Source organism: Puma concolor, chromosome F2 (assembly GCF_028749965.1).
Source record: "Puma concolor isolate L17-30 chromosome F2, mPumCon1.1.hap2, whole genome shotgun sequence".
Taxonomy (NCBI): domain Eukaryota; kingdom Metazoa; phylum Chordata; class Mammalia; order Carnivora; family Felidae; genus Puma; species Puma concolor.
This window is the reverse complement of record NC_141684.1, coordinates 49,035,724-49,055,760: the sequence shown is the minus strand read 5'-3', so window position 1 is coordinate 49,055,760 and position 20,037 is coordinate 49,035,724. Positions and strand designations below refer to the sequence as shown.

General features: G+C 35.7%; 1 protein-coding gene across 4 annotated transcripts in view; it reads left to right on the top strand.

Annotated features, from left to right (window-relative positions):
• Window positions 1-20,037, top strand: part of CNBD1 (cyclic nucleotide binding domain containing 1) — a 492,838-nt gene that overhangs the window by 231,281 nt on the left and 241,520 nt on the right. For all 4 annotated transcript variants that reach the window (XR_015246579.1, XM_086695101.1, XM_086695102.1 and 1 more), the window contains exon 5: window positions 13,958-14,103. Coding sequence is in view for 3 of the 4 variants with exons in the window: in XM_086695101.1 (XP_086551227.1) it covers window positions 13,958-14,103 (146 nt within the window). In the remaining variant the exon portion in view is untranslated. The remainder of the gene's footprint in view (window positions 1-13,957; window positions 14,104-20,037) is intronic.

Below are 20,037 nucleotides of genomic sequence, written 5' to 3'. Positions count from 1 at the left end.
TGACCAACTCAATTTCTGGAAAAACGATAATAATCAACGTTTGTCATATGAATTTGGATGATCAAATAAAATCAGTTGTTATTCTGTTCACTCATCCTTGACTGATTAGGCAATTCAAATGAGAAGTCAGACAGAAAGTGATGTGCATATTAATGATTACTGATTCATGAAAAATTTCAAGTACACACTGGATTCCAGAAAAATAATTTTATAGTGAATTACTTGAAAAAATACAGGGAAAATGGATAAATAAATGACATGAGGAGGGTTGCTTTTTAAAACCCTTTTTAATAATTTTGTAAGTGTCATAAATGCTGCTTCGAAAACTATTAAGGAGGCCCAAAGGTATGCATGTGTGTATCCTTTAATTAAAGTGATCTTTTTAGCTGGATTTTTCTATCCTACTAATCTCTGGCTCACAAAACATTTGATAAAATGATCTGTACCTTCTAAAGCCCAGAGATTTTAGCTGTGCAATTTTTGAAAATGTTCATATATCCTCACACATAAGGGCCTTGAATTTTGGCAAGTTTTGGGGATCTTTGAGGAACTCATGTGGCTGGCATACAGGGAATATGTTCTAGGGGCAAATATAACCAAATGTAACAGATTCCCAGGTATTTTGCGCTCAGCCAATGATTTACTGTGCCATTTCTACCACTTTTTCCCCAGTTGTAAATCTGAGGCAATTCCTCCATAGACTCTGATTCAGGCTCATGATTTACTTTTCTCTGTGTTTCTGACTTCATGTGCTTTTTTTTTTTTTTTTTTTTTTAAACTTACCTTTCACTCCAGGTTCAAAGCCTTCTGTTTTTAATCAATCTTGATTACTAATACTATTTTCTTCTTATTGTTTCTTTTGCCTAACTCAGAGGTAGATTTACCTTGAAAGTAATGAAGCTTAAACTTTAGATCTGTCATTTGATTTGCCTGGGTCCCATAAAAGACCCTGAGAGAAGCCCTAGAAATGTAATCACATGCTCATAGTTTCTGCAAAATGTGCATAAGTAAGATATTTTGACTGTGATCACTTTTTTCCCCTTTGCCAGTGAATTTCCTTTACTTATATTTTACTTTCATGGCACCTAGCATTGGAGTGGCTTCAGCCCTTTTGGGGATTCAGTTTATGGAAAATTACCTGAGAGATATATTTGTTTGGTCTGGTGAGATATAATTTTTGATTCTTAGTCACTGCTACATATTCAAGTTATTGCTAGTTATGCATGGGTAGAAATGGGTATCAGAAACAACCCTACCACACAGAGTGGACTCAACAGCATCTGGATGTTAATAAACAGAAACAGAGCTCTTTTCACCATATATAACCATTCCATAGCAACCTAGTACCAGGAACATGTGGGCCATGGACTGGCACATACTTTAGAATATATGGAGAGAATTGAATCTGTGGAAAAGCGCCTCAAATCTTATATTTCATAGATGAAAGAAATGTGGGTATGGATTTTCCAAAATTTGATAGGAATCCTGAAAACTTATTTATTAATAATCAGTTGTGAAGCTAAAAGAAGTATTTCTAAATTATTAAGAATAATTTTAAAAATTCTACCAACCAAGCTCAAGCAAAGATTCTATTCTGTCAATAAAAAATAATATAAAATTGTTGTCATGCAAGGAAGTGAAAATATATAAGAAATGCAGGACAAATTTTATAAAAATAAATATAATAGATGTTCTTAGGCCACTAATTAATAAAAGTACTATAACATATTTTTCTGGATCTGGGATTTTTAAAAACCATCCAGCTTTTAAAAATTATATTTTTAGTTTCTTCTCTTTCTAAATAACTACAAATGACTCTTGACCATACAGGTTTAAACTGTGCAGTCTACTGAAACATAGATTTTTTTTTTGATAAATACAGCACAGCACTGTAAATATATTTTTTCTTCTTTGTGATTTTCATAATAATGTTTTTTCTAGTTTATTATAAGAATACAGCATATAATACACACAACATACAAAATATGTGTTAATCAACCATTTATGTTTAATCAGTAAAGTTTCTCATCAATAGTAGGCTATTTAGTATATAAGTTTTGAAGGAGTTAAAAGTTTTAAATAGATTTTTGACTGTGTGGGAGGGTTGGTGCCCATAACTCCTGCATTGTTTAAAGGTTAGCTGTATTCCCATGTATACCAAGTTTTTAATTTGTAAATTTGTGTTCTTTTTTATTTATGAGTCTGACTCAACAAAACCTGGAATAGCCCCTGCCCTAACTCAGTTACCCTAATACTGAAAATAAATGAAAATCACTAGAACTGAGTATGGTGGCTAAGTGTTTGGGGATCTAGGATCCAGAGTGAAAATGTCTGCGATAAAATCCTGGCTCCACTATTTATTATCCATATGACCTTGGGCAAATTATTTAACATGTCTAAGACTTAACTTTCTCATTTTAGAAGGAGGTGATTGAACCAGAACATGTAATTCCTTGTAATTATATGATAAATAAAATAAAATATAGTGGGAAATCAACTAATTAAAATAATAGAATATCCATGTTGAAAGGAAGCTTGCATTTCATATAATTTTCCATCAGTACTGTGGATTTTTCACAGCTCCTTCAGGTGTACCTTGTTGGTACATGTAGAAACTATACCTTGTGTGGAAACTGATCTGTTTTCCCATTCCTTAAACTAATATAGTTATACTTTTTTTTTTTAAGTTAGCTTTTATTGACTTTATTTATGGGCACTCTATGTAAAATTTAGGTTGAACAAACTGCTCTGTTTTTTAATACGACTGCTCTTGTACAATCCTTTTATAAAAGAATCACATAGTAGTATTAGTGAAAATACTAAAACTTGAAACAAGTGATAATCTATTCTCCATCTGATCTGATTTCTTTATATAGAAATGATAAGATGTTAATTAAAAGAAAACAAAACTGACCACAGCATATTCTGCCTTCTAGATCAGAAATTAAGCATTCAGTGAAAATAGGAAATTAACAAGAAACAACTAGAGAAACATAAGCGTCCCCAAATTCTCCAGAGGATTATTAAGTTTCCAACGGACATGAGACTGAGCCTCCTGTTGATTTCTGTTTAGTTGGTTATTTTTAACCATTATTGAAAGAAAGTGTGAACCCCAACAAGCAGGAGGACTTTGTGGCCGTGTGTTTGTGGGTGTGTGTGTGTGTCCACAAGGATATATCTATTTTATTGTTTTTAATATTTTTAATGGTACCTTTTAATTAGAAAAAATAGACCTCTTATAACCTCTATTCATAATTGCCGGACAGAATAATCTTAATCCCTCTTTAATTTGACAGTTTTTCAAATTTGTGGATCAGCTCTATCACAAAATATCTTTTTTTCCAATTAAAAATTCATTGTTTGTGACAGGACCTTTTCTTTGATGCTTATAAATCATTGAGAAGTAAAAAAATTAATTAGCATCTCTTATATCTACTTTCATTTTTAGAGACCTTCATGGGCCTTCTGGTAACTCTTCATAAATGTAGTCTTGCAATCAGAATTACTTCTGGGTTTCTTTGTTTGTCTCTCTTTTCTATTTGACTACAGAAGAATAGGAAGCTATCTTAACAGAATTTCTAATACCTAGGTAGTCAGATAATTCTTCAAATTAAACAGCTTAGGTATTTTAAATTAGTGTAAATAAGTAAATAATTAACAGAGAGAATATGCAATTCTTTTGCCAAGCTATACTCAGCAATTTAGAATGATAGCTTAATGAATGAAATAATACAGACTTGATAATTATTATTTCAGGTATGGTCTAGTGTATGTTTTTTTTTTTTTTTTCTGAGTCCCTTTGTTTCTTTTTTTTTTTTTTTATTTATATATGAAATTTATTGTCAAATTGGTTTCCATACAACACCCAGTGCTCATCCCAAAAGGTGCCCTCCTCAGTACCCATCACCCACCCTCTCCTCCCTCCCACCCCCCATCAACCCTTAGTTTGTTCTCAGTTCTCAACAGTCTCTTATGCTTTGGCTCTCTCCCACTCTAACCTCTTTTTTTTTTTTTTTTTGTTCCCCTCCCCCATGGGTTTCTCTTAAGTTTCTCAGGATCCACATAAGAGTGAAACCATATGGTATCTGTCTTTCTCTGTATGGCTTATTTCACTTAGCATCACACTCTCCAGTTCCATCCACGTTGCTACAAAAGGCCATATTTCATTTTTTCTCATTGCCACGTAGTACTCCATTGTGTATATAAACCACAATTTCTTTATCCATTCATCACTTGATGGACATTTAGGCTCTTTCCATATTTTGGCTATTGTTGAGAGTGCTGCTATGAACATTGGGGTACAAGTGCCCCTATGCATCAGTACTCCTGTGTCCCTTGGATAAATTCCTAGCAGTGCTATTGCTGGGTCATAGGGTAGGTCTATTTTTAATTTTATGAGGAACCTCCACACTGCTTTCCACAGCGGCTGCACCAATTTGCATTCCCACCAACAGTGCAAGAGGGTTCCCGTTTCTCCACATCCTCTCCAGCATCTATAGTCTCCTGATTTGTTCATTTTGGCCACTCTGACTGGCGTGAGGTGATATCTGAGTGTGGTTTTGATTTGTATTTCCCTGATAAGGAGCGACGCTGAACATCTTTTCATGTGCCTGTTGGCCATCCGGATGTCTTCTTTAGAGAAGTGTCTATTCATGTTTTCTGCCCATTTCTTCACTGGGTTATTTGCTTTTCGGGTGTGGAGTTTGGTGAGCTCTTTATAGATTTTGGATACTAGCCCTTTGTCCGATATGTCATTTGCAAATATCTTTTCCCATTCCGTTGGTTGCCTTTTAGTTTTGTTGGTTGTTTCCTTTGCTGTGCAGAAGCTTTTTATCTTCATAAGGTCCCAGTAATTCACTTTTGCTTTTAATTCCCTTGCCTTTGGGGATGTGTCAAGTAAGAGATTGCTACGGCTGAGGTCAGAGAGGTCTTTTCCTGCTTTCTCCTCTAAGGTTTTGATGGTTTCCTGTCTCACATTCAGGTCCTTTATCCATTTTGAGTTTATTTTTGTGAATGGTGTGAGAAAGTGCTCTAGTTTCAACCTTCTGCATGTTGCTGTCCAGTTCTCCCAGCACCATTTGTTAAAGAGACTGTCTTTTTTCCATTGGATGTTCTTTCCTGCTTTGTCAAAGATGAGTTGGCCATACGTTTGTGGGTCTAGTTCTGGGGTTTCTATTCTATTCCATTGGTCTATGTGTCTGTTTTTGTGCCAATACCATGCTGTCTTGATGATGACAGCTTTGTAGTAGAGGCTAAAGTCTGGGATTGTGATGCCTCCTGCTTTGGTCTTCTTCTTCAAAATTACTTTGGCTATTCGGGGCCTTTTGTGGTTCCATATGAATTTTAGGATTGCTTGTTCTAGTTTCGAGAAGAATGCTGGTGCAATTTTGATTGGGATTGCATTGAATGTGTAGATAGCTTTGGGTAGTATTGACATTTTGACAATATTTATTCTTCCAATCCATGAGCAGGGAATGTCTTTCCATTTCTTTAAATCTTCTTCAATTACCTTCATAAGCTTTCTATAGTTTTCAGCATACAGATCCTTTACATCTTTGGTTAGATTTATTCCTAGGTATTTTATGCTTCTTGGTGCAATTGTGAATGGGATCAGTTTCTTTATTTGTCTTTCTGTTGCTTCATTGTTAGTGTATAAGAATGCAACTGATTTCTGTACATTGATTTTGTATCCTGCAATTTTGCTGAATTCATGTATCAGTTCTAGCAGACTTTTGGTGGAGTCTATCGGATTTTCCATGTATAATATCATGTCATCTGCAAAAAGCGAAAGCTTGACTTCATCTTTGCCAATTTTGACGCCTTTGATTTCCTTTTGTTGTCTGATTGCTGATGCTAGAACTTCCAGCACTATGTTAAACAACAGCGGTGAGAGTGGGCATCCCTGTCGTGTTCCTGATCTCAGGGAAAAAGCTCTCAGTTTTTCCCCGTTGAGGATGATGTTAGCTGTGGGCTTTTCATAAATGGCTTTTATGATCTTTAAGTATGTTCCTTCTATCCCGACTTTCTCAAGAGTTTTTATTAAGAAAGGGTGCTGGATTTTGTCAAAGGCCTTTTCTGCATCGATTGACAGGATCATATGGTTCTTCTCTTTTTTTTTGTTAATGTGATGTATCACGTTGATTGATTTGCGAATGTTGAACCAGCCCTGCATCCCAGGAATGAATCCCACTTGATCATGGTGAATCATTCTTTTTATATGCCATTGAATTCGATTTGCTAGTATCTTATTGAGAATTTTGGCATCCATATTCATCAGGGATATTGGCCTGTAGTTCTCTTTTTTTACTGGGTCTCTGTCTGGTTTAGGAATCAACGTAATACTGGCTTCATAGAATGAGTCTGGAAGTTTTCCTTCCCTTTCTATTTCTTGGAATAGCTTGAGAAGGATAGGTATTATCTCTGCTTTAAACGTCTGGTAGAACTCCCCTGGGAAGCCATCTGGTCCTGGACTCTTATTTGTTGGGAGATTTTTGAAAACCGATTCAATTTCTTCGCTGGTGACGGGTCTGTTCAAGCTTTCTATTTCCTCCTGATTGAGTTTTGGAAGAGTGTGGGTGTTCAGGAATTTGTCCATTTCTTCCAGGTTGTCCAATTTGTTGGCATATACTTTTTCATAGTATTCCCTGATAATTGTTTGTATCTCTGAGGGATTGGTTGTAATCATTCCATTTTCATTCATGATTTTATCTATTTGGGTCATCTCCCTTTTCTTTTTGAGAAGCCTGGCTAGAGGTTTGTCAATTTTGTTTATTTTTTCAAAAAACCAACTCTTGGTTTCGTGGATCTGCTCTACAGTTTTTTTAGATTCTATATTGTTTATTTCTGCTCTGATCTTTATTATTTCTCTTCTTCTGCTGGGTTTAGGCTGCCTTTGCTGTTCTGCTTCTAGTTCCTTTAGGTGTGCTGTTAGATTTTGTATTTGGGATTTTTCTTGTTTCTTGAGATAGGCCTGGATTGCAATGTATTTTCCTCTCAGGACTGCCTTCGCTGCATCCCAAAGAGTTTGGATTGTTGTATTTTCATTTTCGTTTGTTTCCATATATTTTTTAATTTCTTCTCTAATTGCCTGGTTGACCCACTCATTCGTTAGTAGGGTGTTCTTTAACCTCCACGCTTTTGGAGGTTTTCCAGTTTTTTTTCTGTGGTTGATTTCAAGCTTCATAGCATTGTGGTCTGAAAGTATGCATGGTATGATTTCAATTCTTGTAAACTTATGAAGGGCTGTTTTGTGACCCAGTATATGATCTATCTTGGAGAATGTTCCATGTGCACTCGAGAAGAAAGTATATTCTGTTGCTTTGGGATGCAGAGTTCTAAATATATCTGTCAAGTCCATCTGATCCAATGTCTCATTCAGGGCCCTTGTTTCTTTATTGACCGTGTGTCTAGATGATCTATCCATTTCTGTAAGTGGGTGTTAAAGTCCCCTGCAATTACCACATTCTTATCAATAAGGTTGCTTATGTTTATGAGTAATTGTTTTATATATTTGGGCGCTCCGGTATTCGGCGCATAGACATTTATAATTGTTAGCTCTTCCTGATGGATAGACCCTGTCACTATTATATAGTGTCCTTCTTTATCTCTTGTTACAGCCTTTAATTTAAAGTCTAGTTTGTCTGATATAAGGATGGCTACTCCAGCTTTCTTTTGGCTTCCAGTAGCATGATAAATAGTTCTCCATCCCCTCACTCTCAATCTAAAGGTGTCCTCAGGTCTAAAATGAGTCTCTTGTAGACAGCAAATAGATGGGTCTTGTTTTTTTATCCATTCTGATACCCTATGTCTTTTGGTTGGCGCATTTAGTCCATTTACATTCAGTGTTATTATAGAAAGATATGGGTTTAGAGTCATTGTGATGTCTGTATGTTTTATGCTGGTAGTGATGTCTCTGGTACTTTGTCTCACAGGGTCCCCCTTAGGATCTCTTGGAGGGCTGGTTTAGTGGTGACAAATTCCTTCAGTTTTTGTTTGTTTGGGAAGACCTTTATCTCTCCTTCTATTCTAAATGACAGACTTGCTGGATAAAGGATTCTCGGCTGCATATTTTTTCTGTCTAGCACACTGACAATCTCGTGCCAATTCTTTCTGGCCTGCCAAGTTTCAAAAGAGAGATCAGTCACGAGTCTTATAGGTCTCCCTTTATATGTGAGGGCACGTTTACCCCTTGCTGCTTTCAGAATTTTCTCTTTATCCTTGTATTTTGCCAGTTTCACTATGATATGTCGTGCAGAAGATCGATTCAAGTTCCGTCTGAAGGGAGTTCTCTGTGCCTCTTGGATTTCAATGCCTTTTTCCTTCCCCAGTTCAGGGAAGTTCTCAGCTATTATTTCTTCAAGTACCCCTTCAGCACCTTTCCCTCTCTCTTCCTCCTCTGGGATACCAATTATGCGTAGATTATTTCTTTTTAGTGTATCACTTAGTTCTCTAATTTTCCCCTCATACTCCTGGATTTTTTTATCTCTCTTTTTCTCAGCTTCCTCTTTTTCCATAACTTTATCTTCTAGTTCACCTATTCTCTCCTCTGCCTCTTCAATCCGAGCCGTGGTGGTTTCCATTTTGTTATGCATTTCGTTTAAAGCGTTTTTCAGCTCCTCGTGACTGTTCCTTAGTCCCTTGATCTCTGTAGCAAGAGATTCTCTGCTGTCAGCTATACTGTTTTCAAGCCCAGCGATTAATTTTAGGACTATTATTCTAAATTCACTTTCTGTTATATTATTTAAATCCTTTTTGATCAGCTCATTAGCTGTTGTTATTTCCTGGAGATTCTTCTGAGGGGAATTCTTCTGCTTGGTCATTTTGGATAGTCCCTGGCGTGGTGAGGACCTGCAGGGCACTTCCCCTGTGCTGTGGTGTATAACTGGAGTTGGTGGGCGGAGCCGCAGTCAGACCTGATGTCTGCCCCCAGCCCACCGCTGGGGCCACAGTCAGAGTGGTGCGTGCCTTCTCTTCCCCTCTCCTGGGGGCGGGATTCACTGTGGGGTGGCGTGGCCCTTCTGGGCTACTTGCACGCTGCCAGGCTTGTGATGCTGGGGATCTGACGTCTTAGCTGGGGTGGGTAGGCAGGGTGCACAGGGGCAGGAGGGGCAGGCTTAGCTGGCTTCTCCTTAGGTGATCCACTTCAGGAGGGGCCCTGTGGCAGCGGGAGGGAGTCAGATCCGCTGCCGGAGGTTTGGCTCCGCAGAAGCGCAGAGTTGGGTGTTTGTGCGGAGCGAGCAAGTTCCCTGGCAGGAACTGGTTCTCTTTGGGATTTTGGCTGGGGGATGGGTGGGGGAGATGGCGCTGGCGAGCGCCTTTGTTCCCCACCAAACTGAGCTCTGTCGTCAGGGGGCTCAGCAGCTCTCCTTCCCTTTGTCCTCCAGCCTTCCCGCTTTCTGAGCAGAGCTGTTAACTTATGACCTCCCAGACGCTAAGTCGCGCTTGCTGTCGGAACACAGTCCGTCAGGCCCCTCCGCTTTTTGCAAGCCGGACTCGGGGGCTCTGCTTGGCCGGCGAGCCGCCCCTCCGCCCCGGCTCCCTCCCGCCAGTCCGTGGAGGGCGCACCGCCTCGCCACCCTTCCTACCCTCTTCCGTGGGCCTCTCGTCTGCGCTTGGCTCCGGCGACTCCGTTCTGCTAATCCTCTGGTGGTTTTCTGGGTTATTTAGGCAGGTGTAGGTGGAATCTAAGTGATCAGCAGGACGCGCGGTGAGCCCAGCGTCCTCCTACGCCGCCATCTTCCCTCTGTCCTCCTGGTCTAGTGTATGTTATCTTGTTTTAACGGGAAAGGAAACCAGGTGATGGCAACAGCTGAAGAGATAAATTGACACTTTAAATCAGTTATGTAAAGGAAACAATCTTTAAGAAGGCAGTAATTTCTGAATCATTAAGTTATGGTTCATAAAACTGAATGTCTGCAGTGACTATTTTAATTATGGTATTTTTGATTGTAAAATCAGATCATTAAGATTCAGTTATAATCTTGCCCCAAGAGTATTTCTGATATATTTTCAATTATACAATGTATGCCTTAATAATTTGTCACCAACATTGTAGGTTTATCTTTCTACATAAGATTTAGCATTATATCTCTGATTCTGTAATAATCTAGATGATATCTTCTTGAAAAGATGCAGTCAAATACTTTAACTATTTCTGTTATTGACTACTTATTCTCAATTTTTAATGTATTACCTAAAGCCATTATGTGAACCTTTCTACATATAGTATTTGACTCTGTTTTAAATGAGAAAACTGTGTACTTTTCTCATTCATTTATTTTGAGTGTCTAGAATTATTCTATTTAAATTTAGTTTTTGTGTGTGTGTTTGTGTGTAGTGTGTGTTAACAGCATGCTTTGTTCATCCCTCAGCAATTTTCAGTATTTCAGCTTCATTTTTATTATTATTAGCTATGTGTCCTTAAGGAAATTAACTTCTTTGATTCTCAACTTAAATATTGTTTCTTATAACATATTCCACCATTGTGTTATCCCCTTTCTTATACTTGCCTGTTCTGATTTACTCTTGTTTTATTGGCAAACATCCTACCCAAGCTTAATGGCTGTGTTTAAGTGTTTTGTAATATAAGTTGATTATATTTCTTTGGTGAAATTATCAGTGCATGCAGACCAACTGTTCCTTTAGCCACTGCCAGAAGGACGCAGTCAATCACTGTGTATACATGCACCACTTCTTGGGGAAAAGAATTGTGAGTGGAGTAACTCCGGAAGACTATATATTTTTACTCAAGAGTCTTTAAGTTCTTGAAGAAAAACCATATAAATCAGCCAACATGGGAAACTAAACTTCGTGTATCCTCAACGTTTAAGTTAATTGGAGCTTGTATCAGAAGAGATGTAATATTGTTATGAGGAAAATGTAAGGATTTTGTTTTGTTTTGTTTTGTTTTGTTTTGTTTTGTTTTGCTTTAACTCTTTAACCTAGTAGATTGGGGACTGTTAGATTACATCAGTTTTAGAAAAATGCAGAAGCCCCATTTCACTTGCACACCTGAGTAAATGTGAGTGAAGTCATAGAGGCTTTAAGAGAGTCATAACTAGTATCCCATTACCCCAGAGATACTCACTGAAGTCATCGAACTCTCCTCTTACCACAAGAAATGGGAAGAATTAGATGAAATAGAAAAAGACAACAGGCTTAAAAGAGCCTAAAAAAAATATAGATCATGTGTATCTACAACTGGAAACATTTAGGAATTCAGAGGATGCCAACATGGATGCCAATGGCTATACGTGATAGTTTCAGTTAATCAGATGCCAGTGCACCTAGGTACCCATCATCAGAAGCCAGCTACGCAACTTGTCACAACTCTATAATCACTTATGTTTGATATAATAACCTGGAGAAAAAGGAGTAAAAAGAAAATCCTGAAATTATTTTGTTTCCACATGATATACTTCCAAATATGTGGAGTATACTAACATTTTGCTTTTTGTAATCAGCTGCATTTAGGGCTAGAAGTAGACATAGAGGTGACTAAATGAAAATTCAAGGGAATAACATTTTCTTTCACACTGATGTATGTGGTTGTATGATAACTCATAATGATAATAATGATAATAATGACACTATTAATTAAAAAAAACACCAACTCCTTGCTACTAATAATAGTTTGGGCATTATAGTTTTCCAAACATCTCTCAATGTGTGAATTTTTCTTTCTTGTTAATCCAATTTCTTTACCAACAGCTTTTGTATATTTAGCGTAGGCCAGAAAGCTGTGGTAAGGAAAGAGTGGGTATAATGCATGTAAAAATGTTCCTGACAAATAGTAAAGGTAGAAACTGAGAGGGAATTGAGAAATTGAGAAATTGAGAGGCCCACTTTTTAGACCTTAATGTCTTGATTTATCATCCTGAGGATGGTAAACACATGCTTGTATGTTAGAATCAGTTCAAAAGTTTCAAGGGGATTCAGAACAATGGACGGTGCTTATCATTTGTCAGGGTTCCTGATCTGTCTCCAGTATCTTCTACGTACCAGTAACCAAATCCAAGTTTCTGCTCTAGACATTGTTTTTAAGTCCTTGATTGTTTCTTTTCCCTGTGCCTGCCTTTCTCTTAATGTAGGCTAGCTACCTTAAGTTCTGAAAGAATAGACTTGGTTGAGAAGGCAAAGCTTTTTTTTTTCTTTTTTTTTTTTTTTTTAGTATAGAGAGAAAGAGAGAGACAGCATCGGTGGGAGAGGGTCAGAGAGAGATGGAGACACAGAATCGTAAACAGGCTCCAGGCTTTGATCACAGAGCCCCATGTGGGGCTTGAAGTCACAAGCCTTGAGATCATGACCTGAGCCAAAGTTGGAAACTTAACAGACTGAGCCACCCAGGTGCCCCAAGAAGGCAAAGCTTCTAAGAAGATCTTTGGCACAGGTTAAGTGCCTATATGTAATTAAGAAAACTTAATAGACCTTTGATATCAAGTCTCTTTCAATTTTTAAATTTTTTTTAATGTTTATTTTTGAAAGAGAGAGACAGAGTGTGAGTGGGAGAGGGGCAGAGAGAGAGAGACACACACACACACAGAATCTGAAGCAGGCTCCAGGCTCTGAGCTCTCAGCACAGAACCCAACACAAGGCTTAAAGTCAGGAACCATGAGATCATGACCTGAGCTGAAGTCAGACACATAACCGACTGAGCCACCCAGGCACCCCTCAATTTTTTGTTGTTGTTGTTGCTCCTGCATGGGAGCAAGAAACACTTGGCTTTTATAATCATGCCCTGCATTTCTGGATCTTCTATATTGCTTTTTATTTATGCTTGAAAACTGGCCAATTTTGGCCAGCTAATAAGACATTGCAACAAAGAAGTAACATTGAGCAAACAAAACAGTAACTTCCGGGCTCTTCCCAACTACTTTCTGTGAAACAGCTGGTTTCTGAGGCACTTGGTATGCCTTCCAAATTATTTCACACAACTAATATAGCAAACGTTTTGCCTTTTATTTTGGCCTGTGATATTAATGCTATTTTTAATGCTAATATTTATTACTGCATCTGAAATACACACTTTTATCTAGGATGTTAACTAGGAAGCCAGTTTTCTCAAGAATATGTCTTAAGACTAACTACTACACTACACTAGTATTTTTCCAACTTTTTTGCTACAACCTACAACAAAAAACACAATATATATTATCATCCAGTAAAATGCACACACAAACACATGCATATCAGGTGGCTCAACTGGACATCACATCTAAATTGGGACTGTTTCTGGCAAATTTGAGTTTATCCAAAATTCCATTACTAAACTGATTTTTCACAATAGAGTTTTTTAAACTGCTTGAAAAATACTGAGCACTTAGCAGTAGTATGATAGGTGAGTCTCTTGAGAACTTAGGATAACATGAATTTTGTATCTTTATTATGGTATTATATTTAATAAATAGGGAGTTTAATGATTGAAGCAAATAAATATCATCCATCAAATGATGAGTGTGTTTTATTTAAAATTACATATGCATTTTTCAGTTAAAGTATTTATCAAATGTTAAATTGCAGCATCATTTGCTCTAACTTTCATAGTACTTGGAAAGGATCAACAGTATACAATGGGTAAAAAAAATCAATCTTTTTACTATATCAAAGATGTTTTAATTATTATGACAACTAATAGGAAAAGATACAATCTTACTATTAAGGCACTGAGTTTTCTATAAAAAAAAGGTAAAGGCATTATGTAATTTCCTGAAGTTTAAACTTTCATGGCTGAAACTTATGCATCTTAGTGTTGCAAGGAGAATAAATTCTAAAGTTGATTACCAAGACAAAATAGAATATCTTCATAGGTATCCTTAAGCGAGCCTTAAATAAAAAAAAAAAAAAAAAAAGAAAAACACAAATTTGAAAACTCAAAAATCAAGAATTTTTTTGGTTTGTTTCTTTGTGTTTAAGCTGTATTTTCTCAACTTGCAATCTTTTTGTTATTGTTACTTTCAGGCCCATTTACAGGACATTGCGTGAACACAGAACTGTGTGGAAGATGCTGAAAACAATTCCAGATTTGACCTCTCAGCTAACTGATGAGCATCTGAAAACACTTAGTAGGAGTGTCATTTCTGAAACCTGGGCAAAAGGCAGCACAGGTAACAGACTAATCTGGAGGGAAATGTGGCAACATAAAATGTATGTCACTATTTTGAATTCTCTGTACTATTCATATTTTCACTTGATATGTTAAAAGTGTACCGTTTCGGTGTTTTTTGTTGTAAATAGTTGTTATAGTAAATAGTTATAGTTGTAAATAGTGAAATGAGTAACATTCCACATTTTAGTACATGTTTTAAAGATATATGCTAGTATTTTCTCCACCTTGAATATGCATCAGAATCACCCAGAGGACTCATATTGCTGTGTTCAGTTCTAAAGTTTCTGGTTTGGTAGGTTTGGGATGGGGCTTAATTGTCTTTTCAGTAATATTCCAGGTGATAGTGCTAGTATGGGGACCATACTTTGAAAACCACTCATTGATATACACATTTGATTACAATCTCGCATTTATTTTCAGTTATGACAGTAAATGGCCATGGCAATTATTTGACTTATCCAGATACTGACCCAGATATTGGGCAAAAAGAACTCTCCGGACAGATTTTGGTTTCCCAATTTTAAATTTCTAGTCCCCTTATCAAGGATTTATTGGACACATTAATAAAAGTACTTTATATTTTGATTTTTGAGGGGTATACAAATGTACACACACACAAAGTCACATACACATCTAACCCAACAGAGTTCAGCACCATTTTCTGCATTTGTCAAATACCTATTAGAAAAGAAGAATTAAGTTTATTTAATACAGTCTTTGTGTCAGGAGATATCCCTTACTTATTCCTCACAGGAACAAATAAAAGAAATTATTATTATTCTCTCTGGTTGAGGACCATAAGGCACAAAATATCATGCAGAATATTTCTGATTAAAATTAAATTTCAAACATACTTTAGCCTTAATGCTAAACTCATTCTCTGTCCATTATGCCACTGTTTTTATACGGAGTCTCTTCCGGGATCGTGGCATTTAAAATCTAACTGTTTAATTTTGGAGAACATGTGTCTATTGAAATATGTCATATGTGTATTGACATGTTTCAAGAGTTTTCCCCCAATGGCCATCTCTCATAATTAGTTTCATTTAATCTGACATCAAGCAGTGAAAATTAAATCATAGGAGTTTTGCAAAGGATAAAATGATTTTGAAAGGCAAGAAAGAACATTCAAAATTGCTTTGCATTAGCTTGAGGACAGTAATTTCAAAATTAATTTGTTTTACCCTAAATCCCTGAAATTATATTTGTTATGTTAAAAAATATATGGAAACAACCTAGATGTTTTCCAATAGAAGACAGATTGCATTATGATACATCTCTTCTATGGAATAGAAGACTACATTATGATACATGTTTCCAATGAAATCCTAGGCAGTGTTAGGAAGAATGATCTCTGTATATATACACATGAAAACTTACTAAACGTATTGACAACAGTGGATACAAATAGAATAATTGTGGAATTATATAAATAATATCATATTTTCACATATTTATGAAAAACTTGAAGTTATAGATATGTAAACATCTGTATATATACATATAAAAAAACTCATAATAAAAAATACATAGAAGTAGATCCAGAAAGCACTCCAAAAATAGGCATTTTAAAAATCGTTACCATGGTGGAGGGGAGAATTGAGGGAGTGAAAGGAAACAAGTTTTCTTTTACATATATTTGCATTGAATTTTTCACAATAAGTTTATATTCTTGTGTTAGTGTTTGTAACTACATATTTGTTTTTTTCAAAAGTTTTTAAAATTAAAGCTGGAAAAAATAACTATTCTGATGGTTCTTATAACTTGGGTGATTGATTATTAAAATGTGAACTTCCATTCCTTGACAAACACTTACCAACTTAATTTGATCTTTTATATTAAATAAGGTTTTTCAATTCATATTTCAATAGAGCTTTTTGAAACACTTTATTTAAAAATGTAGAAGTCTTTGTCTTTACATATATCTGTATCAAAATCCTTCTCTTGAGTTTTTAAGACATCTGATTCTGACAGCCAGTTTTGTCTCACTATCAAAGCAGTCAATTCATTAAATATCTGACCTTTGTAAATCTCTTCCTTCATCCAACTTTAAAAAAAGGTGCAACAAAGTGTCTTTCTCACTCTCTTTTCTTTATTCATGTATGTCTTTCACCCCCTCTGCTATTATTTAAAGTGTTCCTCCTAGTAGCTCCTTGTCACCAGGCTGCTGACTTCAATCTGTGGCTGAGGCTTTGGTTTCTCGCCTGCAATTCCACACAGCTGTTTGCTCTTCTGTTCTCTTCTGGCAGGTTCTTTGGAGCTTTGTTATTTAAAGCTGCTTCCTAAACTCACCATTTACTCACTCATCTTCTCATTCAGTTTTCTTAAACAATAAAATATTAACAGGGATAACAATATTATTTAAGTACTGATTTTAACTACTGAATAACACATATATGTCTCTAGTTTAAGTGAAATGGAACTAAAACATAATTACTATGAGATTACTTATTACTTATTTACTATATTAATATTACTATATCTAGATATTACCTATGTTACTGTAATAAAAATTATATAAACTATACACTAGGTATAATAATCTTTATGCCATATATATCTCTATATATCTATATATGTACATATATCTATATCTATATCTAGATCTAGATCTAGATCTAGATCTATCTATATATATTACTTAATCCAAGTGACTTCAAGAGTTTTCCGTTGGATCCCTTATATTATGGCCTGAGCAGCAGGCATTTTTATGATTGGCAACCTAAAGCTCACGAAAGCTGAGAAAATTAGCTTACTTGAGAATTCAATTTAGTGGCTAACATGGAATTGGATCCTAGATCAAAATTTTATTACTATCTACCATTATATTAACACTGATACATTTCCATGAAATAATTATTATAAGGGATTTTTTCTTTTATATCTATATCATCTTTACTGTTTTCTTTTTGAAGTCAGTTAAGTCTTAACAGTGTTATTTCTCTTTTATTTCTTTCACTTTATTTTATTTTATTTCCACCTTTTATGAGGTTATTTCAAAAACACCATAGTTCCTCACTTAAATAAACTTTTGTATTTGTTTTTAATGCTAAAAAATATTTTTATATTACTAAATTTTAACATTTTTTTAGCCTGCATAGACTTTCTTTTCTGTTGTGATTTAAATTTCATATAACATATAAAAACACAGTAATGGGGCACCTGGGTGGCTCAGTCAGTTAAGCATCCCACTTCAGCTGAGGTCACAGTCTCACAGTTCATGAGTTCAAGCCCTGCATCAGGTTCTCTACTGTCAGCACAGAGCTCACTTGGGATCCTGTCCCTATCTTGCTCTGCCCTTCCCTCACTTATGTGCACATTCTCTCTCTCAAAAGTAAATAAAAAACTTAAAAAATAAATTAAAAATAAATTAATTAAAAACTAAAAACACAGTAGCTAAATCTCATAGAAAATTTAGTGGGAATCTTTTCCATAAGTAAATTGACCATAATTCAAATAATATGCTCTTACAATAGAAATAGGTAAATATTTAGTTCTACCATAAAGATTAAGATTCTCTTAAAGGCAAACATGGTCTTGAAGAACATGCATTGATCCTTAAGTATGGATGTGCTTTCACTGCAACTAAGGAGTTCCCTATGATTCATGAAGTTTTGTCCTTGAAATCTGGCCAGAAATTTTTTTCAGTATTTATCTGCATTGTGAAGACCCAGTTCCATTTCTGTCTTTCCCCATCCAAGAGATGGTTGTGAGAGAATTAATACAACAGAAACAAAAAAGCCCTTCAATCACACGACAATACCAAAGACCCTTTACCTTGATATTTATTTCTCTAATATTGCCATTGATTCTTACTCTCTTAAATAGTGAAACTTATAACAAGAGATGATGTTAAAAGTATTCAACACCTGGGGCGCCTGCGTGGCTCAGTCAGTTGAGCCTCTGACTTCCACTCAGGTCATGATCTCGCGGTTTGTGAGTTCAAGCCCCGCGTCGGGCTCTGTGCTGACCGCCAGCTTCGGATTCTGCATCTCCCTCTCACTCTACACCTCACCCACTCTCATTCTGTCTCCGTCTCTCTCAAAAATAAATAAACATTAGAAAAAAAAAGTATTCAACATCTGATCAGAAATCAGAACAGGTGCTACCTAAGCACAATAAATACCTACTCTGAGCAGTTGATACAGGAGTATTAGTAAGTAATACCAGCCACATGTGCATAATTTCCTCCATTTCTGTTATTGGAATATTTTCAACTAATAAGAAACTACTTTTAAGGTTGCTTTATATAATTGCACTACTCAGTATCTAGAAATTAATAGTTTTTTTAGCCTATCTGATTTTATTTAGATAATAGTCAGAATGGAACTAATATTTTTCAACCTCTCTAAGCTAATTTTTGGATTGGCATATTTCAGAAGAGTTGACAGCATTGCCAAATTATGGAGAGTTGTTTTTAAATAAAGCTTTTTATGTACTTTTGTTATATGTGCAAAAACCCCAATGTAGTATTGTGCTAAATGCTTAGGAAGGAAAACGGCATAGAACTGGCTTCCATTTCATATAATAATATAAACATAAATAAATAAATTTATGTTTATATTATTGATAACTGTATATTATTTAACAACATGTATTGTATGTTTGATATGTGCTAGTGACTGTCACTGGAACTTATTTTCTAATGTGGGAAAAAAGAAAATAAATAGAAAATTAACACATAATATAACTTCAGGAAATACAGTCTATGAAAAAAAAAATAAAGCACAGGATTACAGAAGGGCTAGAAATTGGAAAAAATTAAAAAAATTTTTTTGATGTTTGTTCATTTTTGGAAGACAGAGAGAGACAGAGCACAAGCAGGGTGGAGCGGAGAAAGAAGGGGACACAGAATCTGAAGCAGGCTCCAGTCTCTGAGCTGTCAGCACAGAGTCTGAGTCGGGGCTTGAACTCACGAGCCAGGAGATCATGACCTGAGCCTAAGTCGGACGCTCAACTGACTGAGCCACCCAGGTGCCCCGGAAAAAAATTTTTTAATGATGATAATAATTACATATTTTATTTTATATTTTTATTTAAAACTTTTTAAGTTTTTATTTTAATTCCAGTTAGTTGACATACAGTGTTACAGTCAACAATTCCATAATTGTGATTCAATAATTCCTATCACCTAGTACTTATTACAAAAGTGCACTCCTTAATCCCCATCACCATTTAAAAACCCATCCTCCCACCTACCTACCCTCTCTAAACCATCAGTTTGTTCTCTATAGTTAAGAATCTGTTTCTTGGTTTGTCTCTCTCTTTTTTTTTCCTTTGCTCATTTGTTTTGTTTCTTAAATTCCATTATGAGTGATATCATATGGTATTTGTCTTTCTCTGACTGACTTATCTCATGTAGTATTATACTTTCAAGCTCTACCCATATTGTTCCAAATGGCAAGATTTCATTTTTTTTATGGATGAATAATATTCCATTGTGTATATATGCTAATCTTCTTTATTCATCTATAACTGGACGGTTAGGTTGGTTTCATAGTTTGGCTATTGCAAATAATGCTGCAATAAACATAGGAGTTCTTGTATCTCTTTGAATTAATGCAATTAATAGTGCAATTACTAGATCGTAGGGTAGTTCTACTTTAATTTTTTGAGGAACTTCCATACACTGTTTTCCACGGTGGCTATACCAGTTGCCTTCCTACCAACAGTGGAAGATTGTTCCTTCTTCTCCACATCCTCACCAACACTTGCTGTTTCTGGTATTTTTTGTTTGTTTTGTTTTGTGAAGCGATTCTGACAAATGTGAGGTGATATCTCATTGTAGTTTTGGTTTGTATTTCCCTAATGATAAGTGATGTTGAGCATCTTTTCATATGATTGTTGGTCTTCTGTATGTCTTCTTTGGAGAAATTGACAATCCTCTAACCAGACTCATTAAAAAAAAAAAAAAAAAAAAGAGAGAAAGAGG